Source organism: Notothenia rossii, assembly GCF_949606895.1.
Source record: "Notothenia rossii genome assembly, chromosome: 2".
Classification (NCBI taxonomy): Eukaryota; Metazoa; Chordata; class Actinopteri; order Perciformes; family Nototheniidae; genus Notothenia; species Notothenia rossii.
This window is the reverse complement of record NC_136904.1, coordinates 96,172,624-96,199,482: the sequence shown is the minus strand read 5'-3', so window position 1 is coordinate 96,199,482 and position 26,859 is coordinate 96,172,624. Positions and strand designations below refer to the sequence as shown.

Sequence of the window (26,859 nt, the reverse complement as noted above, 5' to 3'; positions counted from 1 at the left end):
TCGAGAAGAAAATCTGTATTCCTGAGTTTTGCGCAGTACGCACTTGTATCACATTGGATGGTGTCCTCCAAGAACACAGAGATTTCTGCGCGTAGCGCAAAAAACCTCTCCAAGCATTTTCCACGGCTCATCCACCTTATCTCTGTGTGCATCTTTAAATCACCGTACGCGGCGTTCACTTCATCCAAAAAGGCTATAAACTTCCTGTGATTGAGAGACCGGTTCCCTCCTCGAATGAGATTAGTAGTCTTGGTAACTAAATCCATGACATGGCTAAAGTTCATTGATTTGACAGAGCCTCCTGCAATATCAAAACGAAATTTGATTTAGCCTGATTTTTTTTTTACAAAGAATGCCCACATTCAAAACCATTAGAATAGCTAACAATAATGTTACCCACCTGATGTATGATGCAGTGCAGTATTGGACAGTCAACGCCACTCTGGCGGAGGAGGCCGGCGAATCCAGTGCGCTTTCCTTGCATTGCTGGCGCACCATCGGTAACAACAGCTGAGAGCTTGTGAAATCCTCCGTGCGCACTTACAACATTTTCAACAGCGGCGAAAATAACTTGTCCTTTGGTAGTGCCATGCAAAGAAGCCAGTTTCAATAACTCCTCGTGCACTTCAAAGGAACTGTTAATGGCCCGTGTGTAGATGAGAAGCTGGCTCACATCAGTCACATCAGTGCTCTCATCCAACGCTAAGGAAAAGTATGCACAGTCATGCATGACTTGTTTTACCTTTTGTTCGACATGATTTTGTATATCAAATATTCTTCGTGTCACTGTCCGACGGGACAAAGAGACGGTTTCAAAGTTTTTAGCCATGTTGTCATCTCCGAATGCTTTAGCCATCTGGACTGCACAACTCTTCACCATTTCGCCGTCAGACAGGGGCTTCTTAGCTTTAGCAAGCTCAAGGGAAACGGCATAAGACGCCGTGAGAGACGATTCCTGTGTAGTCGTGGCTCTGGTAAAAAAGTTCTGCTGCTTTTCATATTTGTCTTTATGGGTGCTGTTGTAGTGGCGACTTAAATTGTAGTCCTTCATTGCCGATTTAGTTTCAAGACATACCAAACACATAGGTTTGCCTTTGAATTCTGTAAACAGATAATCTATTTCCCATTTTGGCTGAAAGAGACGGTTTTCTAGGTCCAGTTTTCTTTTTTGGGCGCTCATGTTTCTTTTCCCGCTAACGGAGGAAAGCCGCGAGGTAAACAGAAGACAATATACACTTGGCTGCAGGCCTCATGAATTTGGGGGGAGCGCCCTCTAGCGGTGAATATTATTAATTACAAGTGGGGTCTGGTTCAAATGATTTGCTTGTTTACAACTGTGAAACCAATATATTTTTGTAAATTGACTCGCGGGCTGCACAAAGTGAGGGCGGTGGCCACATGCGGCCCGCGGGCCGCCAGTTGCCCATCCCTGATATGATCATTATAGTTATAAAAAATAAGAGAATAAAGTAAACGGGTATAAAATACTATATGATAGTAAACAAAACTTGTTATTAATAAAAAAGAATACAGTTTGAAAGGAGAGTGATTTGTAAAATATCCATAAAGAAAAAGTAAATATGCTTACAGTTCTGTTTCATATGGATGTTGAGAGATGTATCCATAGATCTCCTAATGTTGCTCCCAAAGTGCACCAGATTGATGCTTTTAACTTCAACATTAGCATGCCCCCCAGACCCCCCTAGAGGAGGCGAGGTCCCCCCCTAGAGGAGGTGAGGACCCCCCAAGAGCAGGTTAGGTCCCCCCCACTTAAATCATGTTCACATGGATAGGAAACTAAATACATTTTCACACATCTTGTGTCCATATCTTTCTGTTTTGGTGGTCATGCCACACCGTGCACGTGAATGCATGTGCGACTCATGATAAGATATCTGGATCAAGAGGTTGCTTTTTCTTTGCACAGCATGAAAGAAAGGCCAAATGAATGGGCTGTGATTTTAGTATTTTTAAGCAGAGGTCAATAATTTGTACGGCCCTCGGAGGATGTTGAAAAAATTGAAATGGCCCTTGAGAGGAAAAAGGTTCCCCACCCCTGGTCTAAATGTTAATGTTTAGAATAATGCTGGAGGTGTAATGACGGTCTTCTGCCTGTAGGTGTCACCTCCAGCCTTTAAATAAAATGCTGCTTCCCTTTGTGTAATTTCACCCTCAGCATTACAAGAAGGTGCTAAACCATTACCTCCTAAACCATAACATCCTAAACCGTTACATCCTAAACTATAACATCCTAAACTATAACATCCTAAACTATAACATCCTAAACCATAACATCCTAAACCATTACATCCTAAACCGTTACATCCTAAACTATAACATCCTAAACTATAACATCCTAAACCATAACATCCTAAACCATAACATCCTAAACTATAACACCCTAAACTATAACATCCTAAACCGTTACATCCTAAACTATAACATCCTAAACTATAACATCCTAAACCATAACATCCTAAACCATTACATCCTAAACCGTTACATCCTAAACTATAACATCCTAAACTATAACATCCTAAACCATAACATCCTAAACCATAACATCCTAAACTATAACATCCTAAACCATTACATCCTAAACTATAACATCCTAAACCATAACATCCTAAACCATAACATCCTAAACTATAACATCCTAAACCATAACATCCTAAACTATAACATCCTAAACTATAACACCCTAAACTATAACATCCTAAACCATAACATCCTAAACCATAACATCCTAAACTATAACATCCTAAACCATAACATCCTAAACTATAACATCCTAAACTATAACATCCTAAACCATAACATCCTAAACCATAACATCCTAAACTATAACATCCTAAACCATAACATCCTAAACTATAACATCCTAAACTATAACACCCTAAACTATAACATCCTAAACCATAACATCCTAAACTATAACATCCTAAACTATAACACCCTAAACTATAACATCCTAAACCATAACAACCTAAACTATAACACCCTAAACCATTACATCCTAAACTATAAAATCCTAAACCATAAAATCCTAAACCATAAAATCCTAAACCATAACATCCTAAACTATAACATCCTAAACCATTACATCCTAAACTATAACATCCTAAACCATAACATCCTAAACCATAACATCCTAAACTATAAAATCCTAAACCATAACATCCTAAACTATAAAATCCTAAACCATAAAATCCTAAACCATAACATCCTAAACTATAACATCCTAAACCATAACATCCTAAACTATAAAATCCTAAACCATAAAATCCTAAACCATAACATCCTAAACTATAACATCCTAAACCATAACATCCTAAACTATAACATCCTAAACCATAACATCCTAAACTATAACATCCTAAACCATAACATCCTAAACCATAACATCCTAAACCATAACATCCTAAACTATAACATCCTAAACCATAACATCCTAAACTATAACATCCTAAACTATAACACCCTAAACTATAACATCCTAAACCATAACACCCTAAACTATAACACCCTAAACCATTACATCCTAAACTATAAAATCCTAAACCATAAAATCCTAAACCATAAAATCCTAAACCATAACATCCTAAACTATAACATCCTAAACCATAACACCCTAAACTATAACATCCTAAACCATTACATCCTAAACTATAACATCCTAAACCATAACATCCTAAACCATAACATCCTAAACTATAAAATCCTAAACCATAAAATCCTAAACCATAACATCCTAAACTATAAAATCCTAAACCATAAAATCCTAAACCATAACATCCTAAACCATAACATCCTAAACTATAACATCCTAAACCATAACATCCTAAACCATAACATCCTAAACCATAACATCCTAAACTATAACATCCTAAACCATAACATCCTAAACTATAAAATCCTAAACCATAAAATCCTAAACTATAACATCCTAAACCATAACATCCTAAACTATAACATCCTAAACCATAACATCCTAAACCATAACATCCTAAACCATTACATCCCAAACCATAACATCCTAAACTATAACATCCTAAACCATTACATCCTAAACCATAACATTCTAAACTATAACATCTTAAACTATAACATCCTAAACCATAACATCCTAAACTATAACATCTTAAACTATAACATCCTAAACCATAACATCCTAAACTATAACATCTTAAACTATAACATCTTACACTATAACATCCTAAACCATAACATCCTAAACTATAACATCTTACACTATAACATCCTAAACCATAACATCCTAAACCATAAAATCCTAAACCATAACATCCTAAACTATAACATCCTAAACCATAAAATCCTAAACCATAACATCCTAAACTATAACATCCTAAACCATAACATCCTAAACTATAACATCCTAAACCATAACATCCTAAACCATTACATCCTAAACCATTACATCCTAAACCATAACATTCTAAACTATAACATCCTAAACCATAACATCCTAAACCATAACATCCTAAACCATAACATCCTAAACCATAACATCCTAAACTATAACATCCTAAACCATAACATCCTAAACTATAACATCCTAAACTATAACATCCTAAACTATAACATCCTAAACCATTACATCCTAAACCATAACATCCTAAACCATAACATCCTAAACTATAACATCCTAAACCATAACATCCTAAACTATAACATCCTAAACCATAACATCCTAAACCATTACATCCTAAACCATTACATCCTAAACCATAACATTCTAAACTATAACATCTTAAACTATAACATCCTAAACCATAACATCCTAAACTATAACATCCTAAACCATAACATCTTAAACTATAACATCCTAAACCATAACATCCTAAACCATAACATCCTAAACTATAACATCTTACACTATAACATCCTAAACCATAACATCCTAAACTATAACATCTTACACTATAACATCCTAAACCATAACATCCTAAACCATAACATCCTAAACTATAACATCTTACACTATAACATCCTAAACCATTACATCCTAAACCATAACATTCTAAACTATAACATCTTACACTATAACATCTTACACTATAACATCCTAAACTATAACATCTTACACTATAACATCCTAACACGCTGAGAGATAAACTCACATCTCTTATTTAGATGTTATGAAATACTGTGATTACTTCAGAACAGTCATCGAACCCTATCGTCTCACATCATTACAATCTACTGGTGTTCAAACTGTTGAGAAGAGAGGAAGGTTATCAGCAACTCTATTTTCTGTATTTCTAAAAGATGGCTTTGCTCCGATGTAGGAGATATTCCTGAGTTTATAGAAAACTCTGAGAAACAGAAGTTATTTTAGAGTCTGAGAGGAGGAGGAGGAGGAACTCAAAGTGAGAAGAGAAGAAGAGACGGAACCAGAGACCGTTAAACTGAGAGAGCTGGGAACCATATAAAGACAAAACACGCTGCTGCAGGAGCACACACACACACACACACACACACACACACACACACACACACACACACACACACACACACACACACACACACACACACACACACACACACACACACACACACACACACACACACACACAGAGAAACACTGAAGCCGACCCAAGAAGGGCATGGCCTGGGGAATCCACTGTGAGGAAAGCACTTCTCTCTCTCTATGTTTCTGTCAGTTTAAGAGAGAGAGAGAAGTTCAGCAGACGTTTCATGGACTGTAAACTGAGCCTGAGTGCAGAGAGCAGCGTTTCCTCATTTAAACACTTTAAACCTTTTTAAGCCCAAGACCCCCGACCTCAGCCATGGTGAAAGGCGAGATCTACCTACTGCAGAATTGAGTGAAAAAGGCAGTACTTTTATGACAGGCCTTTTATGTCGGCTAATTGAATTACATCAAATCATTTGGTGCAACTTCCAATTTGATTAAACCAAGAACACAACATAACTAACGAGTCAAAAAGGATAAATATATATATTTACATCATTTTAAGTTTCATGAATTCCTTCATTACAATCCTAAATATAAACGCATCTCGCTTATTTTCCATTTCTTTGAGTAAATGAGTAAATTATTTTGTTGACAGCAACAAGAACAAAGAAAAAAACAACATCTTGCCGTGAGCAGAACATCAAGGGCCATTTTACCTGTGAGGCGTCTCCACTGAAGCTGCATGCAAGTGCAACATTTAACATTAACATTACAACAAGTTATTCTTATGAATTCAACATTCTAACAACATTCTTTATCCATGCATAAACCATGGGTGCGTTCACACCGGACGCGATGCGAATGACGCGTTCGTGCAGTAGCCAATCAGCGGTGAGGATCTCAGCCTGCCGTCACTGACGTTGAATCAGAAAACCAAACATCAGCTGTTAGCTGTTAGCCCTCAGAGCTCACAGCTCCTCATATCTGTTCAGAAACAAGACAGAAGTGAAACAAGTCCAAACCACAGACTGTCTGTGTCATGGAGAATACAGACGCTGCTTTATTTCTGTCTGTAGGCCGTTGTTCTGAGTGTGGACGGAGCAAATACAACGTTAGCTTAGCCGATCTCCATTCAGAAAACACGCATTTTAAAAGGTGTTCCTCCTGCCGTCTGTCTGCAGACTGGTCAAAGCATTAATTCATGGTTTTTACTAACCGGTATCAGTATGTTGTTACTTCAGCATCATTTTGAAACGTGTATTACAATTAAATCACGGTCAAATATGTTCATCTTGTTGTAGTTGGTATCTACCATAAGTGCAGCAGGGCTGCCAACATTTGAGTTCAGCTTGGAGTGAGATTTTTTTTTGGTGAACCGAAAAAAGAAACGTTCACGTGTACAGTGTTACAAATGTATTGAACATGCACAAACTAGGGCTTCCCATTAATGTACCGGGCGCTACAGTGGAATACGCACATACAGTGTACCCGCAACTCTTACAATGAAGGCTTGATTATCAGCTCGCACCATATAAAATGGCATATAGGTGTAAGCAGAGGTAAAGTGCTATTTTATAAGTGGGGGGGGGGGGGGGGGGGGTCCGGGGTATGCTCCCCCGGGAAGATTTTTTTTTTTAAATATTGAAGTGAAAGCATCAACCTGGTGCACTTTGAGAGCAAAATGAATTTAAGGATACATCTCTCAACACCCATATGAAACAGAACACTAAACAGATTTTCTTTTTGTTTATGGATATTTTACAAATCACTCCCCTTTTAAACTTTATTCTTGTTTCACTGTCATATAGTATTTCAAAACTGTTTTTCATTTATTCTCATAAATGGTGACCAAACCGTTTGAGAGCCACTGAGATAACTAGACTAAAGTATCTAAACAGAGTCCCTTAGCTCACTGAGCTGTTATCTCTCTCAGTCTGACAGGACAGAGCTCTCCCTCTCATTGTTTTAGAAACAGCTTCTAATATCCGTTAGTGCAGCTAGCTAACCAGATGCTAACACCAACAATGCAGATAGTGAATTTGGTAGAAATATACTGTATAATAGTGATTGAATATTATTGTATTCTCTTTTTTGGGAGTTGCACTTTGCAGACGGTCCCTGAGCACTCGTTTCTTCTCCGGCTGCAGATAGAGACCAATGTAATGTGTCCAGCTCGGAGGACGACGCGTATTGGCATATTTTGATCAAAATGTGATTGTAGTTCGTTGTCAACCTCACCACGGTACTTAGGAGACGTAATTTGTGTCTGAATAACGTTTTCATGAGTTATTGATCCATGAAATCAGAATCTCCCAATATCGCTCCAACTTTACTGAACTAAGCCAGAAGACCGTCTCATTTCGTAAACCGCTCGGTTTGCTCTTCCTTCAATACATTTTTATATACATTTATTTTGGACGAAAACTTAGCGTGAGGAAAGGCAAGTGTGGCGTGAGTGCCTGAGATATGGGTTGATTGCGTGAGTCTCACGCTCAATGCGTGAGTGTTGGCAGCCCTGAGTGCAGTGAGTTCAAAAAGATGCAGCATCTTGAAGTCAGTCTATTCTTTTTGGGAGCGACAGGATATGTCTCAAAGACACGTCGATCAAGTGGCACCTGCTAACGGGTGGTGGACGACATCTGAAAACTTTATTTAAAAAAACTTTTTTATTTGTTTTACTTTTCTTTCTTTTGTTACTTTTTTTTTTAACGGTGCGCGATCTACCCGCACGACACTCGTGATCGACTGGTTGGTGACCACTGGTCTACAGACCTGTTGTAAGTCAGGATCAAAGGTTCAGAAAACAAAACCATCACAACGAGATCAATGACAGCAAACATACACAACAAAGAGGGTTAGGGTTAGCTAAAGGGTTAGCTAAAGGGTTAGCTAAAGGGTTAGCTAAAGGGTTAGCTAAAGGGTTAGCTAAAGGGTTAGCTAGAGGGTTAGCTAAAGCGTTAGCTAAAGGGTTAGCTAGAGGGTTAGGGTTAGCTAAAGGGTTAGCTAAAGGGTTAGCTAAACTCTGTGAGAGAGAGAAAGATGCTAAACTCTGAGAGAGAGAGAGAGAGAGAGAGAGAGAGGGAGAGAGAGAGATGCTAAACTCTGAGAGAGAGAGAGAGAGAGAGAGAGAGAGAGGGAGAGAGAGAGATGCTAAACTCAGAGAGAGAGAGAGAGAGAGAGAGAGATATGCTAAACTCTGAGAGAGAGAGAGAGAGAGAGAGAGGGATGCTAAACTCTGCGAGAGAGAGAGAGAGAGAGAGAGAGAGATGCTAAACTCTGAGAGAGAGAGAGAGAGAGAGAGAGGGATGCTAAAATCTGAGAGAGAGAGAGAGAGAGAGAGAGATGCTAAACTCTGAGACAGAGAGAGAGAGAGATGCTAAACTCTGAGATAGAGAGAGAGAGAGAGAGAGATGCTAAACTCTGAGAGAGAGAGAGAGAGAGAGAGAGAGAGAGAGAGAGAGAGAGAGAGAGAGAGAGAGAGAGAGAGAGAGAGAGAGATAGATTGTTTTGATTTGAGTAAGCTGCATCAGAAATGAGCTCCTGAACAAAAAATCGAAATTGGACCTAAAAAGTGAGACATTTTATAGGAAAATCTGCAGAATTAACTCCAAAGAAGAGTTAACGACATTGATCGACAGAAACCAGAGGAAGAAACGCCATTTTTGGATGTATTTTTGAGTTGAAACTACAAACTAGCTTTCAACTACCAATTGACAACTGTCAACCGTCTAGCTGTGGGCTGCTAGCTGTGGGCTGCTAGCTGTGGGCTGCCAGCTGTTACCTGCCACTGTTGGAAGGAGCTGCACCAAAGAAGGTAGAGGAACATTATAAACTGTGAATTATTTCATGAAGATAAAAAGAAAGGAAAAGAAAAGTATTTGTAAGCTAATTAATTAGCCTAGCCTCTCTTTGGAACAAAACAAGTGGTCGCCATGGAAACTGTCCAGCAGGCAAAAAAGAACTTCTCAGCTCTCAGAGCAGAGGGAAGAGAGATTGAATATCCTGCTAAATGCAAGAGTGTAAATGCGAAGGACAAACACAAGGAGAAGACACTGTGTGGAAACCCAGAGGTCCTCTTCACTGACTATGCCCAACAAAAAGGAGGAAGGAAGAAGAACAACCTCATATTCTTCACTGATTCCATCTACATCTGGAAAGATACTCTGTGCAGGAATTATGCATACGTATCCAGAGAGGGCATCGGCTCAGGAGGCAGATTACAAATCTGTAAAGATGAACACCTTGACAAAGATGACCCTCTGCTCACCATCACATACTACACCAAAGGAAAGGTCATGGTCCAAGGGAATGAAGCCAACCTGGAGTCATTCCAAGAGGCATTCCCCCTGTTGAAAGCTGAGGTGGACACAAAGAGGATCAATGTCCCCTCTGATGTCCCCTCTGATGTCCCCTCTGATGTCCCCTCTGATGTCCCCTCTGACAGCGAAGGTGATGAGAGCCCAATAGAGAACCCCAACACCTTGTCCATCTCTGCCCCTCCCACACCGGCCAGCTCCAACAATCGGCTGAAGGAGAGTATGGCCCTGCTGGAGCTGGACTTTGCAGAATTCAAAGAGCGGACCCAGGCCAGGCAGTCTGGTCCCCCAGACAACACTCTGCAGCAGCTTAAAGAGGACCTCCAGCAGCTCAAGAGCGACAACGAGGCTTTGGCATCTGACCTCAGAGGAAGTGTAGAGGCACTCAAACAGGAGAACAGTGTGCTCCGTGTTCAGTTAGCCAAGGTGAGGGAGGATGCTGAGTGTAGAGAGAAGAGCTTCACCAGGCAGGTCCAGCACCTGACAGAGAAACTCTCATCAGTCCTCACAATGACGAGTAGAGAGACACAGACTCTTCCTGCCAGTGTCCCTGGCCCACCCTCTCTGCTCAGCACCCAGCCCAACAACACCCTGGCCCGTCCTGATACACCCACACAGCCAGCTGCCCACAGCCAGCTCTGCCCATCCCAGCCTCCCTCTACTCAGCAGGAAGAACAAGACCCACAAGTGGTCCTGCTGGCTGACTCAAACGGGAAGTTCCTGGACCCAAGAAAGCTTTTCCCTGATAAAAAGGTGCTGTCTAAACACTGCAGCCCCCCAGGCCAGGCCATGAAGCTGTTGAAAAAGGAGACCCTCAGGAGCCCTCAGTACCTGGTGATCCACACGGGAACAAATGACCTGCACACCCTCCGTAGGGACACTGCTGAGGCAGTGAGGAAAATGGCGGAGCAGGCCAGTAAGGAATTCCCTGACACCCGCATTGTGGTCTCCACCCTGCTGCCAAGGACAGACACCCCTCCTCATGTCATCCATGACATTAATATGGAGATCAGAAAAGGATGTGCCACCTTACCAAATGTCCACCTGGCCCTCCACTCAACCATTGGCCCCTGGGACCTCTATGATGGACTCCACCTACACAGAGAGAGGGTGGGGATATTTGCAAAGACCCTCAAAGATGCAGCCCTGGGACGCAGTCCTCCCACCCCCTCCTCTAGAGGCCTTATAGACCCTCCCACACCGCTTCCTCCCCATCACCACCCCAGGATCACCACCCCTGCTGTGAGGAGACACAACAGCTCAGCCTGGACCTCCCACTCCCCACGCCCCCAACACACCCAGAGGAGGCTGCTTTCACCCAGCTCAACACCTGCACAACATCAGCAGCAGAGATATGCAGCAACAGCTGCTCCTTGTCTCCCTCCCCGCCTACAGCAGCGGAGCTATGCTGCAGTTGTAGCCCAGCCTGCTGCCACCCTCCCTCCCCCTGCTACCTCTGAACTGGGAGACATCAGGATGATGCTGCACACCCTGTGCACCCGACTTCTGTCCAGCTAAGACATTACATTTATATGTTATCGTAGTAATCAGTACAATAGCAATATTAGTGAAAATAGTTGTTTTATTTGTTGTTGTTTTTTTTGTTTTTTTTTATATATTTGTCTCACTATACAGGTTCATTTTGATTGTTTTGTATTTTTTAAAAGATGCGTTCTTTTCATATAAGCTGTTGGAATATTCAGGGACTCCACTCCTCAACCTTTGAGGTTAAGAGTGAGAATCCAGAGTTCTTAGAATCTATCAAAGATGTTGATATAATTATATTAACAGAAACATGGTGTAAAAATGATCTGCTCACTCACTGTCCTCCAGGTTATAATGAAGTAATGGTGCCCTCTATAAAATCAAAAAACATACGCAAGGGCAGAACATCGGGGGGGATCTTGGTGTGGTATAAAGGAGATCTTTGCCATCAGATCTCAGTAGTAAAACAAGGTAAATCACACATTTGGCTAAGGTTAGATCAAGCCCTGGGCATAACTGACAGGAATCTATACATGTGTGCTCTTTATATACCCCCAGTAGATTCTCCTTATTTTGAAGAAGACATTTTTGAAACTCTCCATTCAGAAATAGCCTATTTTCAGGCCCAGGGAAATGTGCTTCTAACTGGAGATCTGAACGGACGAACAGGAATTGAACCTGATGTCATAGACCCACAGGGCAGCCACCATGTATTTGGTGAGCCCCCCCTGTTTACCACACCAACCGTCAGCCATCGGAACAGCCTTGACTCTGAAATCAATCAGAATGGCAAAGAGATAGTGCATCTCTGTCGGGCCTTAGGCCTGTACATAGTGAACGGGAGGTTCAGAGGGGACTCTTTAGGGAGATTCACATACTCCTCAGCTCTAGGGTCTAGTGTAGTAGACTATGCAATCACTGACATGGACCCCTCCACTATCAGTGCATTCACTGTCAGACAGCAATCCCCCTTTTCAGACCACAACCAAATCAATGTGTTCTTTAAAGTCTCAGGTCCAATGAGTGACACAACAAGGGGACCCAGTAAGCTGTATACATTAAATCCTACTTACAGATGGGCCCCAGACAGTGGAGACAAATTCACCATGGCCTTGAACTCACCTGATCTGATGAATGACATGTCACTATTTGACCAAAATCAATATGTTCCTACCAAAGATGGTGTAAACATGGCCATTGATTATATCAATATGATATTTCACAAGGCAGCTATTAAAGCTGACCTTGTAAAACAAAAGCGGAAGCCTGTTAAAAGGCAAAACGCTGACAAATGGTTTGACCAGGAATGCAAGACCATCAGAAAAGGACCTGAGAAAATAGCAAATGAAAAACATCGGCAACCAAACAACCCAGCCTTACGCATTAGATACAATGACCTTTTAAACAAATATAATGTACAATAAGGAACAAAAAACAAAATTATACCCACATGAAACTTGAGGATATTGAGAAAGCCATTGATCAAAATCAATTCTGGGATCTGTGGAGCAACTTCAACACAAAACAACCGCAAGCATTACCCATCCAAAACGGTGACATCTGGAGAGAACATTTTGAAAGTTTGTACAAAGACATACCAATAAATCTAATGAATTCAGATCAATGTATTACAAAAGAGAAACTCCAAACATTAGAAGAAACTATTAAAGACAACCAAAACCCCCTTGATTTCCCAATGACTTGGGAAGAGTTGACCACACAGACACAATCTCTCCGGCCAAGGAAAGCTTGTGGCCCAGACAACATTAAAAACGAAATGCTCAGATGCAGCACCCCAGAGATGCAGGGTACAGTATTAAAGCTGTTCAATATCATATTGCAGTCAGGATGTTTTCCTGACATCTGGTGCAAAGGGCTCATCTCCCCCATTCATAAGAGTGGAGACAAATCAGACCCTAAGAACTACCGTGGCATCTGTGTCAGCAGCTGTCTGGGGAAATTATTCTGTAGTATTCTAAATAAAAGAATACAAGATTTCCTTAACCGACAATCCATCTTGAGTCAAAATCAAATTGGCTTCCTTCCAAAACACCGCACCACCGACCATGTATATACCCTTCACACTTTAGTTAACAAACATGTACACCAAACAAAACATGGTAAGATATTCACTTGTTTCATTGATTTCAAAAAAGCTTTCGACTCTATTTGGCACGAAGGGCTCTATTATAGACTTCTACATTGTGGTATAGGGGGCAAAATGTACGATCTGGTTAAATCAATGTATTTAGGGAATAAGTGTGCTGTTAAAATTGGAGACAAACAAACTGAATTCTTCACCCAGAGAAGAGGTGTTCGTCAGGGTTGCAATTTAAGTCCCACTTTATTTAATATATATATAAATGAACTTGCTGTTCAGTTGGATCACTGTGCTGCTCCTGGCCTCTCCCTCCTAGAGAGAGAGGTGAAGTGTCTGCTTTATGCTGATGACCTTGTTCTGCTGTCTCCTACTGAACAAGGACTACAACAACAGCTGGACATAGTAGACCAGTACTGTAAGAACTGGGCCCTGGCAGTCAATATGAAGAAAACTAATGTCATGGTTTTCCAAAAACGCCCCAGATGTCAGGAGAACAAATACCAGTTTACCATAAATAATCATATCATCGAACATAGTATGAGTTACACCTACCTCGGTTTAACCATAACAGCATCAGGAAGTTTCAACATGGCAGTGAATGCACTCAAAGAAAAAGCCAGAAGAGCTCTTAATGCAATTAAGAGAACATTTTATAATGTCCAAATTCCAATTCAAATCTGGCTCAAAATCTTTGATAGTGTGATCCAGCCCATTGCGCTGTACGGTAGTGAAGTATGGGGTCCACTCAGTCACCAGAGCTATACCCGCTGGGACAAACATCCAACAGAGTCTTTCCATGCAGAATTCTGCAGATACATTTTACGTGTTCAGAGAAAAACACCAACAAATGCATGTAGAGCAGAATTAGGCAGATACCCACTGATCATTAACACTCAAAAGAGAGCACTGACATTCTTTAACCACCTTAGATCCAGCCCCGAGACCCCCTCCACTCCAAAGCCCTCCAAAGCCAAGAGCTAACCCCAGAGAAGAGTCCCCTATGTCAGCTGGTGCTGAGGCTAACTGCCCCCTCTCAGAGCCACTCTGACCAGTCTCTCAACAACACTGCTCTCCAAACACCAATCACAGTCAAACGCATTATAACACAATGTAAAGACAACTATTTACAACATTGGGAAGAAGAAACTAAAAGCCAAAGTAGATTAGAATGTTACCTGGCTCTAAACAGAGGAGTATGAGCTGGCAGAGTATCTCTCTACTGTCAGAGATAGAAAGCAGAGACAGATCCTAACCAAGTACAGGCCTCAGTGACCACAAACTGGCAATCGAAACAGGAAGACTCAAAAGATCCTGGCAACCAAAAGAGTACAGAACATGTGGTCACTGTACGACAGGTGAGACTGAGACAGAGATGCACTTCCTCCTGAAGTGCAAAAATTCAACGAAGTAAGGAGCATTTAGTGGAACAAGTTGAACTCTGTAATCCCAGGTTTCAAGGAGGTTGATGACCTCTCAAAGACTGAGAGTACTCCTAGGAGAAGGAGACAAGGCACACCTTGCTGCCCAATATGTATACACATGCCACAACCTGAGGGACAGTGAATGAGACTCACACACACACACACACACACACACACACACACACACACACGTGTTGAAATGTAATTGTATCACTGGTATATAATATATCATCAATAATATGTAAAAATTGGAAATGTCTGTTAATGTTGTTAATTATTTTGTATTGTGATGCTTTGGCAACATTGTTTAATTTAACTTTCATGCCAATAAAGCCCCTTTGAATTGAATTGAATTGAATTGAGTGAGAGAGAGAGAGATGCTAAACTCTGAGAGAGAGAGAGAGAGAGAGAGAGAGATACTAAACTCTGAGAGAGAGAGAGAGAGATGCTAAACTCTGAGAGAGAGAGAGATGCTAAACTCTGAGAGAGAGAGAGAGAGAGAGATAGATAGAGAGAGAGAGAGAAGAGAGAGAGATGCTAAACTCTGAGAGAGAGAGAGAGAGAGATGCTAAACTGAGAGAGAGAGAGAGAGAGAGATAGATAGAGAGAGAGAGAGAGAGAGAAGAGAGAGAGAGAGAGAGATGCTAAACTCTGAGAGAGAGAGAGAGAGATGCTAAACTGAGGAGAGAGAGAGAGAGAAAGAGAGAGAGATACTAAACTCTGAGAGAGAGAGAGAGAGAGAGAGAGAGAGAGAGATGCTAAACTGAGAGAGAGAGAGAGAGAAAAGAGAGAGAGATACTAAACTCTGAGAGGAGAGAGAGAGAGAGAGAGATGCTAAACTCTGAGAGAGAGAGAGAGAGAGAGAGATGCTAAACTCTGACAGAGAGAGAGAGAGAGAGAGATGCTAAACTCTGACAGAGAGAGAGAGAGACGAGAGAGAGAGAGAGAGAGAGAGATGCTAAACTCTGAGAGAGAGAGAGAGAGAGAGAGAGAGAGAGGGAGAGAGAGAGATGCTAAACTCTGAGAGAGAGAGAGAGAGGAGAGAGAGAGAGAGAGAGAGATATGCTAAACTCTGAGAGAGAGAGAGAGAGAGAGAGAGAGAGAGGGATGCTAAACTCTGCGAGAGAGAGAGAGAGAGAGAGAGATGCTAAACTCTGAGAGAGAGAGAGAGAGAGAGAGAGAGAGAGGGATGCTAAAATCTGAGAGAGAGAGAGAGAGAGAGAGAGATGCTAAACTCTGAGACAGAGAGAGAGAGAGATGCTAAACTCTGAGATAGAGAGAGAGAGAGAGAGAGATGCTAAACTCTGAGAGAGAGAGAGAGAGAGTGAGAGAGAGAGAGATGCTAAACTCTGAGAGAGAGAGAGAGAGAGAGAGATGAGAGAGAGAGAGAGAGAGATACTAAACTCTGAGAGAGAGAGAGAGAGATGCAAACTCTGAGAGAAGAGAGAGATGCTAAACTCTGAGAGAGAGAGAGAGAGAGAGAGATAGATAGAGAGAGAGAGAGAGAGAGATGCTAAACTCTGAGAGAGAGAGAGAAGAGAGAGATGCTAAACTGAGAGAGAGAGAGAGAGAGAGATAGATAGAGAGAGAGAGAGAGAGAGAGAGAGAGAGAGATGCTAAACTCTGAGAGAGAGAGAGAGAGATGCTAAACTGAGAGAGAGAGAGAGAGAAGAGAGAGAGATACTAACTCTGAGAGAGAGAGAGAGAGAGAGAGAGAGAGAGATCGCTAAACTGAGAGAGGAGGAGAGAGAGAAAGAGAGAGAGATGATACTAAACTCTGAGAGAGAGAGAGAGAGAGAGAAGAGATGCTAAACTCTGAGAGAGAGAGAGAGAGAGAGAGAGAGATGCTAAACTCAGACAGAGAGAGAGAGAGAGAGATGCTAAACTCTGGACAGAGAGAGAGAGAGAGAGATGAGAGAGAGAGAGAGAGTAGAGAGAGAGAGATGAGAGAGAGAGAGAGAGAGAGAGAGAGAGAGAGAGAGAAATGCTAATTAAGCAGTCATACACGAGAGGCCGTTTTTGAACGTCATTATTGGTACGCCTGTACTGGAGTTTTCCGATTCTATTACACAAAATATCATTGTAATCAACAATATCGTAAAAATAATTTCATAATGTGGCTAATTTGCTCCCAAACCTACGCTTTCTGCTTGAGTTAATCTCCGTCAGAAAGTAGTTCCTAGAAAGTAGTTCCATGGTAACGGTTTGGACACTGTTCTGAAATCCACCATTTTCTCCTGGGCTTTTAAGAACGCATTGAGACATTTGACAGCCCAGGTAGTTCACGCCAATGTACTCTTTTCGTTGCGTACTTTTTCCAACGCACTCAACTCGTCAATTGAAACAGCCGCAAATCTTTTGTTGGTTTTGTGGTCCGTGTCCATGTCCAACCATTCATCAATACTGAGGCCCCCCAACAAATCAAAATTAACTTTAAAATCTGACATTTTGTAGCTACCGATTTCCAACAAGAGACAATGTATAACAGTGTAACGGCTATGTGTCGCTAAACGTTGCTATGGAAACCACACGATGTAGCCTCATGGAAGTAGTTTCGGTAGGCTAGTGGCGTGTGTAGGCCACTGGATACTTTCTGATTAGGCACGTTGTATTTGATCGTTGTTTGATCGTGGAATCAAACACGCCTATTGACCAATCAGAGAGCTTGCTCAAACCTATGTGTTATCGAATAGCTTTTATTACATGGTGTAGTTGAATACTTGATTCTGATTGGTTGATTCAGAACACGTGACACGTTGTTAATACTGAACAGACAGACCGCTGTCAAGCACTTATTGACCGTTGTTAAGGACGCTCACATCTGCAGAAAGAAGTCCGTTCTATTTAACTGTTTACAGTTTGGCCGAAAATCTGCATGCAGTTTGCTTTTCTAACTGACAAGACAAGAGGGACAAGAAAACAGCGGAGAAGTAACGGGCAGAAATCCTCCTTTTTACGCAGCGGTCCAGACATAGACATCAAACGGCGACACACATTCAGTGTGCAGTTCCTTTGGCATTAGGGCAGGGATATCTAGATACTTTCCAAGGCTTGACATCATGCACTGTGCTACTTTTAAAGCAAACAACGATGTTTACAAATCTGTAAACAAAGAGGTCCTCAAAAACGCTATCGAAGCAGTTCCTGCCGTTGCTACGTTAGTTCAAACGGTAACAACGGACTATTTTTCTTAGCGGATGCATGTCAATTTAAATCAATACATACAACTATTTTTTAAATCAATAAAATCATTTTCTAAATCCATTAAAGCATTTCAATTAATATTGGGAGTCATGTCGTTACTTTGTTGAGAATGTGGCCGATCTGTCGGTGTTCTTTTCCCCATAATGAACGCGTCGCAGCACATTATCCCTTACATAATAAGATGCTAAACCATTAAAAACCCTTCAAACCTCAAAATAAATATATAAGAGTATATAAAGATATATATAAATAAATATATAAGAGTATATAAAGATATATATAAATAAATATAAAGAGACCATAAAACTGAATGTGAGTGGTTTTGCATTAGTGGTCACTTAGCGTGCCTTTGTGATGGGTTTCCTTTCTTTATAAGGAAATTCAGTCAGAGGGAGAAAATCCTCCTGCAGCAGGAAATCCCCCGACACACACACACACACACACACACACACACACACACACACACACACACACACACACACACACACACACACACACACACACACACACACACACACACACACACACACACACGTGTTTGGAAACAGGCTTCGTTCTGTGTACATCTCAGGCATGCCAGAGAGGAGACACATCATTATTAAAGTACACAGAGTCTCCACTTACTGAAGAGAGAAAAAAAAGTTGTTGTGATTGGTTGATGGTTTAGAGATGACCCGCCCCCTTAGCCTATCAATTACAATGTGTTGGAGCACTAGCCAATAGGAGCGCAAGTGTTATGTAGTGATGTCACTGTGTGCCGGAAGTAAAGAAAGGACTACAGTATGGCCCTTAACCTGTGCATCTCTGTTGTTTTTAAACAGGTGATCGGTGTGATGTTTCTTCTTCGTGTGTTTTTGTTTCAGGGTCACTGCAGGGCTGCAGCAGGTCAAAGGTCACAAAGGTCACAGAGGTCAAAGCCAATCAGGCACCTCGATTCCTCTGCCGCCTCACAGACCTGAAGGTGATGGATGGCAGCGCGGTGACCATGACGGTGGAGCTAACCGGTGTGTGTGTGTGTGTGTGTGTGTGTGTGTGTGTGTGTGTGTGTGTGTGTGTGTGTGTGTGTGTGTGTGTGTGTGTGTGTGTGTGTGTGTGTGTGTGTGTGTGTGTGTGTGTGTGTGTGTGTGTGTGTGTGTGTGTGTGTGTGTGTGTGTGTGTGTGTGTGTGTGTGTGTGTGTGTGTGTGTGTGTGTGTGTGTGTGTGTGTGTGTGTGTGTGTGTGTGTGTGTGTGTGTGTGTGTGTGTGTGTGTGTGTGCGCGCACGCGCGCTGGCTGTGGTATTTCCTGTCAGACCTCCAGAGAAATGTTGGAGATGAGATGAGGACAGATTTAAGTCAGGGCTCTTCATTTCCTCATTGCATGTGTATGCCTGTGTTTGTGCGTGTGTGAGTGTGTGTGTGTGTTTCTGTGTGTGTGTGCATATGTGTGTGTGTGTGTGTGTGTTTCTGTGTGTGTGTGTGTGTGTGTGTGTGTGTGCATATTTGTGTGTGTGTGTGTATGTGCGTGTGTGTGTGTGTGTGTGTGTGTGTGTGTGTGTGTGTGTGTGTGTGTGGGTGTGTGGTGTGTGGCGTGTGTGTGTGTGCATATTTGTGTGTGTGTGTGTATGTGCGTGTGTGTGTGTGTGTGTGTGTTTGTGTGTGCGTGTGTGCGTGTGTGTGTGTGTGCGTGTGTGTGTGTGTGTGTTTGGCGTGTGTGCTTGTGTGCGTGCGTGTGTGCGTGTGTGTGTGTGTGGTGTGTGTGTGCTTGTGTGTGTGTGTGTGTGTGCGTGCGTGTGTGTGTGTGTGTGTGTGTGTGTGTGTGTGTGTGTGTGTGTGTGTGTGTGTGTGTGTGTGTGTGTGTGTGTGTGTGTGTGTGTGTTACATAATGATTTTCCACAGAGGGTTTTCTCCATATAAGCTGCTACCTGAGAGCCTCTCTGCTGTCACTCATTATAATTATACTGAACTGCTTGCCTTGTATGAGGTTTCATTAAAAACACTAGTATTCAGAATTAATTATATATTTTAAAATGTAGGGATCGTTTTAAGAAGTTCACTATCGTTGAGATAAACCAGGGGTAAAATGGCTGCCGAGAAAAAAATAAACATTTGGTGACAAAAGAAAAAAAAAGTTGACCCAAAATAAAGTTCACCAAAAAAAAGGTTCATTCAATTCAAAAAATGTTTAGCTAAGTTTCCAACAATAGAGAGTTTTCTCCTTCTGCTTAGTTTTGTGGGTAAATGGGAAAATGTTGTTGTTACTTGGTTAGATGCCAATAAGATGACAGAAATAAATACAAGAGGGATAGGAGCAATTTTCCAAACAGGCTGGTTCCTTTAGTGTGAATGTGTGTTTGGTGGCATGATCATTATTAGTTAGAGTCATTGCGTGCTTATTGATTTGAACACGATCCGTGTATCCATCATTTCCTGGTCTTCTCATAACATTCATTAGCTAATAGGGGTGTAACGGTACACGTATTCATACCAAATATATTTGGTACGGGCCCTTCGTTTCGGTACACGTGTGTACCGAAGTGTACCAAACGAATATAACGTTAATCGTAAAAAAGAATTGAGAACGTGAACAACTTCTTGGAAGTAATCTCAGGTGCTGCGTCGCAGCATTCAGAGTAATTTGCTCACATCGGGTTCAACGCGTCATAGAGCGAGCAAGTCATTTCATTGGACGAGAGGCATACTATGAGAGCTGGTCACAGGGATGCGTTCAAATGTAGTCAGTCATTTGAGGAACTGGCGAAATGGCAGACGCAGATAAAGTTGAGCTCGAAAATCCTCCAGCATCATTGAAGTCTCCGGTTTGGGAACATTTTGGTTTCACAGTTACGTACAAGGATGACGGACAAAGACAGGTGGACCGAACCAAAGCTGTTTGTTGGCATTTTTCAACTAACATTGGTTACACGGCTGGCAATACATCAAACTTGCACACTCATTTGAAAAGGCATCACCCGAACGTGAATATCACCGGTACCAAAAGAAAAAAGACTGAAGTGCAAACCCAACTCCCGCTAGCATTTAAGCCTCCACCACTCGCAACAAGTTCAGACCGAGCCAAAGCTATTACAAACGCCAAATCTCCTCATGTTGCCATGTTAGCAAAGCGCTACCTGGCTGTATCTGCTACCTCTGTCCCTAGAGAGGGTGTTCTCCACAGCAGGAGACATTGTTAGTGCCAGCAGATCTGCCCTTTCAGCAAGCAATGTGGACAAGTTCATCTTTCTTTAAACAAACATGAAAATACAATGACAAGCAAGTCCTAATGTCAAACTGGCTGCTTAGGTACGAGTACAGTACAGTTCAAATACAGATGATTTCAGTTCATCGAAATGTTGCACCTTAATGTTAATTTTATTATATTGTGTATTTATTTGAGTTAATACATTATTCACAGTTTAATGATAATTAAAAAAAATATATATATATTTTATGTTTTGTGATCATTTGTTCTGCTGTACCGAAAACGTACCAAACCGTGACCTAATAACCGAGGTACGTACCGAACCAAAATGTTTGTGAACCGTTACACCCCTATTAGCTAACAATGACAGTATTGTTCTATTAATATAAAGGGAGGTCAGGTACTCTTTAAAACAGCTGCTAGTTATGGGTGCTTTTTACTTAAGTACATTTCAAAGCCCATACTTCTTTACTTTTACTTGAGGAAAGAAGTTTAGTCAGTACTTATACTTTTACCAGAGTATCTTTTAACACGAGTATCTGTACTTCTACTTGAGTAAAGGATGTGTGTACTTGTTCCCTCTCTGGTTATTGTGTTCTTCCTCGGCCCATGCTGCAGAAAGTAACTCATCTCAGTAGTTTCCCTGAAACCCTGGTCCTCTCCCAGGTCTCCCCCCCCCTGAGGTGGTCTGGCTCCACGATGAACAGCAGGTTTCTGAGACAGAGGATTTCCATCTCCTTCGTGACGGGACTCTCTGCTCTCTGATGATCCAGGAGGTTTTCCCAGAGGACACCGGGATGTACAGCTGCCGGGCATCGAACCGGCTCGGAGAGGACCGGACCCAGTGCCGCCTCACCGTGGAGGGTGAGGCTCAAACAATGGATCATTATTATTATCTGTTTCAGTTTATCGCAAACTCTTCTGGAATTATCTTGAAATTCACCACAAAAGGAATGAGCGTAAACAAAAGACAATTCAGAAGAAATATCGCAAAAAACCTTTGAGTGGATATTTGATAAATACTGTAAAACATGGTCAAAATGTTTCAAATTGATATACAAAATACAAATTATAAAGACAACATGTTTTGACTGCAATCAACATAACAATCCCTTACAGTCCATCACACTGCATTTACACTACCAACTGGATTGTATGTTTAGCGCCTAGTTCTGGAACCTCCTGATAATACATTCTTAAAAACAAGCCCAAGATGTTTTACTGAAGCCGCAGTTTTTGTTTGTGTTTGTTTCCAGAGCCCCAGGATGGGGTGCAGCCTTGGTTCATCACCAAGCCCAAAGCAGTGAGAGCGGTTCAGGGTCAACACGTCCTGCTGTCCTGCGCTGTGGCTGGAGACCCTTTCCCAGGGTGCACCTGGGCCAGAGCCGGACGACCTCTAACCTCCGGGGGCGACTACGAACTGTTGCAGAAAGAGGACGTCATCTCACTGCTGATCAGGTCATTAAAGAGTCCCCTGTCTCTACTTTAAAGAGTCCTCTCCTGTATAGCATTGAACAACCCCCATCATTTTTACTCCATTTGATGAATATTATATATATTTTGACGGCAAAAGAAGTCCCTTGGGGTAAAATGACAACAGGAGGGTTGAATACATCTGTAGATCCTGCACTAATCAATACGTGACACTAACAGGAACATGTTCCCTCTTCTTCCTCAGGAGGGTTACAGATCTTCACGCTGGAGAGTACATGATCACTCTGAGGTGAGAGAACCGCTCTCTGTATCATCACATGTTTTTGAGTTGGATTTAATATATATGGACAAAACTACAAGTATAAGCAGATGTTTTGTGGACGGCAGCATGCTAATATAATCCTCTACAGTATGCAGATGAAGCGAGGATTAAACCCAAAAGGAAGCACAACCCCTCCCCCGTCCATACATCCATAATCTATCCCCGACCTCCTGACATACAGAGGCCCTACTCTGATGGTTCAGCTTGTTCACTTTGTGGTAATAAGACAGTCAAATACAGTGTTTTACAGAGGAACCACTACACATAGAAAGGATCATTACTAGGGAGATCAAATGGGGAGTAACCCTGTTGATATTCCTCAAAACAGATATAGTGTTTTATAAAAAAGTTTGTAGTCTGTGCATTCAATACTGTATAGAAAGGGACATAACTATCCTAACAAGCAGACAACAAGTGTTTCATAGACCTGTTCTGCATGAAGATATGGAAAATATGAGTTCAGCTTCTGTTTAAGGTACTCCCTAGGGTACTCTCTGGGGTACTCTCTGGGGTACTCCCTACTCCCTAGGGTACTCTCTACTCTCTGGGTACTCTCTGGGGTACTCTACTCTCTGGAGTACTCTCTACTCTCTGGGGTACTCTCTACTCCCTAGGGTACTATCGGGGGTACTCTCTACTCTCTGGGGTACTCTCTACTCTTTGGGGTACTCTCTACTCTCTGGGATACTCTCTGGGGTACTCTCTACTCTTTGGGGTACTCTCTACTCTTTGGGGTACTATATATTCTCTGGGGTACTCTCTACTCTTTAGGGTACTCTATGGGGTACTCTCTACTCTTTAAGGTACTCTTTAGGGTATTCTTTTGGGGTACTCTCTACTCTTTAGGGTACTCTTTGGGGTATTATTTTGGGGTACTCTCTGGGTTACTCTCTTCTCCCTGGGGTACTCTTTGGGGTACTCTCTGGAGTGCTCTTTGGTGTGCTCTTTGGGGTACTCTTCAGGGTACTCTTTGGTGTACTCTTTGGGGTACTCTCTACTCTCTGGGGTACTCTCTACTCTTTGGGGTACTCTTTGGGGTACTCTCTGGGGTACTCACTGGGGTACTCTCTACTCTCTGGGGTACTCTCTACTCTTTGGGGTACTCTTTTGGGTACTCTCTACTCTTTGAGGTACTCTCTGGGGTACTCTTTGGGGTACTCTCTACTCTTTGGGGTACTCTCTACTCTTTGGGGTACTCTCTGGGGTACTCTCTACTCTCTGGGGTACTCTCTACTCTTTTGGGTACTTTCTACTCTTTGAGGTACTCTTTGGGGTACTCTCTGGGGTACTCTCTACTCTTTAGGGTACTCTCTGGGGTGCTGTCTACTCTTTGGGGTACTCTCTGGGGTACTCTCTACTCTTTAGGGTACTCTCTGGGGTGCTGTCTACTCTTTGGGGTACTCTTTGGTTTACTCTTTGGGGTACTCTTCAGGGTATTATTTGGTGAACTCTCTGTGGTACTCTTTGGGGTACTCTCTGGGGTACTTTCTACTCTTTAGGGTACTCTCTGGTGTACTCTCTACTCTTTGGGGTATTCTTTTGGGGTACTCTCTGGGGTACTCTCTACTCGCTCGGGTACTCTTTGGGGTACTCTCTGGAGTACTCTTTGGTGTACTCTTTGGGGTACTCTTCAAGGTATTCTTTGGTGTACTCTCTGGGGTACTCTTTGGGGTACTCTCTGGGGTACTCTCTACTCTTTAGGGTACTCTCTGGGGTTTTATGTTGGGGTACTCTCTGGGTTACTCTCTTCTCCCTGGGGTACTCTTTGGGGTACTCTCTGGAGTGCTCTTTGGTGTGCTCTTTGGGGTACTCTTCAGGCTACTCTTTGAGGTACTCTTTGGGGTACTCTTCAGGGTATTCTTTGGTGTACTCTCTGGGGTACTCTTTGGTGTACTCTCTGGGGTACTCTCTACTCTTTAGGGTACTCTCTTGGGTGCTCTCTACTCTTTGGAGTATTCTTTTGGGGTACTCTCTGGGGTACTCTCTACTCTCTGGGGTACTCTTTGGGGTACTCTCTGGAGTACTCTTTGGTGTACTCTTTGGTGTACTCTTCAAGGTATTCTTTGGTGTACTCTCTGGGTTACTCTGTACTCTTTAGGGTACTCTCTGGGGTACTCTCTACTCTTTGGGGTACTCTATATTCTCTGGGGTACTCTCTACTCTTTAGGGTACTATATGGGGTACTCTCTACTCTTTGAGGTACTCTTTGGGGTATTCTTTTGGGGTACTCTCTACTCTCTGGGATAGTCTCTGGGGTACTCTCTACTCTTTGGGGTACTCTTTGGGGTATTCTTTTGGGGTACTCTCTGGGGTACTCTCTACTCCCTGGGGTACCCTTTGGGGTACTCTCTGGAGTGCTCTTTGGTGTGCTCTTTGGGGTACTCTCTGGAGTACTCTTTGGTTTACTCTTTGGGGTACTCTTCAAGGTATTCTTTGGTGTACTCTCTGGGGTACTCTTTGGGGTACTCTCTGGGGTACTCTCTACTCTTTGGGGTACTCTTCAAGGTATTCTTTGGTGTACTCTCTGGGGTACTCTTTGGTGAACTCTCTGGGGTACTCTCTACTCTTTGGGGTACTCTTTGGGGTACTCTCTGGGGTACTCTCTGGGGTACTCTCTACTCTCTGGGGTACTCTCTACTCTTTGGGGTACTCTTTGGGGTACTCTCTACTCTTCGAGGTACTCTCTGGGGTACTCTTTGGGGTGCTCTCTACTCTCTGGGGTACTCTCTACTCTTTGGGGTACTCTTTGGGGTACTCTCTGGGGTACTCTCTACTCTTTGGGGTACTGGGTACTCTCTGGGGTACTCTCTGGGGTACTTTCTACTCTCTGGGGTACTCTCTACTCTTTGGGGTACTTTCTACTCTTTGGGGTACTCTTTGGGGTACTCTCTGGGGTACTCTCTACTCTTTAGGGTACTCTCTGGGGTGCTGTCTACTCTTTGGGGTACTCTCTGGGTTACTCTTTGGGGTACTCTCCGTAGTACTCTTTGGTTTACTCTTTGGGGTACTCTTCAGGGTATTATTTGGTGAACTCTCTGTGGTACTCTTTGGGGTACTCTCTGGGGTACTTTCTACTCTTTAGGGTACTCTCTGGTGTACTCTCTACTCTTTGGGGTATTCTTTTGGGGTACTCTCTGGGGTACTCTCTACTCGCTCGGGTACTCTTTGGGGTACTCTCTGGAGTACTCTTTGGTGTACTCTTTGGGGTACTCTTCAAGGTATTCTTTGGTGTACTCTCTGGGGTACTCTTTGGGGTACTCTCTGGGGTACTCTCTACTCTTTAGGGTACTCTGGGGTTTTATGTTGGGGTACTCTCTGGGTTACTCTCTTCTCCCTGGGGTACTCTTTGGGGTACTCTCTGGAGTGCTCTTTGGTGTGCTCTTTGGGGTACTCTTCAGGCTACTCTTTGAGGTACTCTTTGGGGTACTCTTCAGGGTATTCTTTGGTGTACTCTCTGGGGTACTCTTTGGTGTACTCTCTGGGGTACTCTCTACTCTTTAGGGTACTCTCTTGGGTGCTCTCTACTCTTTGGAGTATTCTTTTGGGGTACTCTCTGGGGTACTCTCTACTCTCTGGGGTACTCTTTGGGGTACTCTCTGGAGTACTCTTTGGTGTACTCTTTGGTGTACTCTTCAAGGTATTCTTTGGTGTACTCTCTGGGTTACTCTGTACTCTTTAGGGTACTCTCTGGGGTACTCTCTACTCTTTGGGGTACTCTATATTCTCTGGGGTACTCTCTACTCTTTAGGGTACTATATGGGGTACTCTCTACTCTTTGAGGTACTCTTTGGGGTATTCTTTTGGGGTACTCTCTACTCTCTGGGATAGTCTCTGGGGTACTCTCTACTCTTTGGGGTACTCTTTGGGGTATTCTTTTGGGGTACTCTCTGGGGTACTCTCTACTCCCTGGGGTACCCTTTGGGGTACTCTCTGGAGTGCTCTTTGGTGTGCTCTTTGGGG

The 26,859-nt window shown here is 42.6% G+C and overlaps 1 protein-coding gene across 1 annotated transcript in view; it reads left to right on the top strand.

Moving 5' to 3' along the window:
* Positions 1–26,859, top strand: part of LOC307030603 (myosin light chain kinase, smooth muscle-like) — a 94,875-nt gene that overhangs the window by 10,039 nt on the left and 57,977 nt on the right. The window contains exons 7-10 of the mRNA XM_079667111.1: positions 18,828–18,968; positions 21,810–22,007; positions 22,400–22,601; positions 22,822–22,866. Coding sequence (XP_079523237.1) covers positions 18,828–18,968; positions 21,810–22,007; positions 22,400–22,601; positions 22,822–22,866 — 586 coding nt within the window. The remainder of the gene's footprint in view (positions 1–18,827; positions 18,969–21,809; positions 22,008–22,399; positions 22,602–22,821; positions 22,867–26,859) is intronic.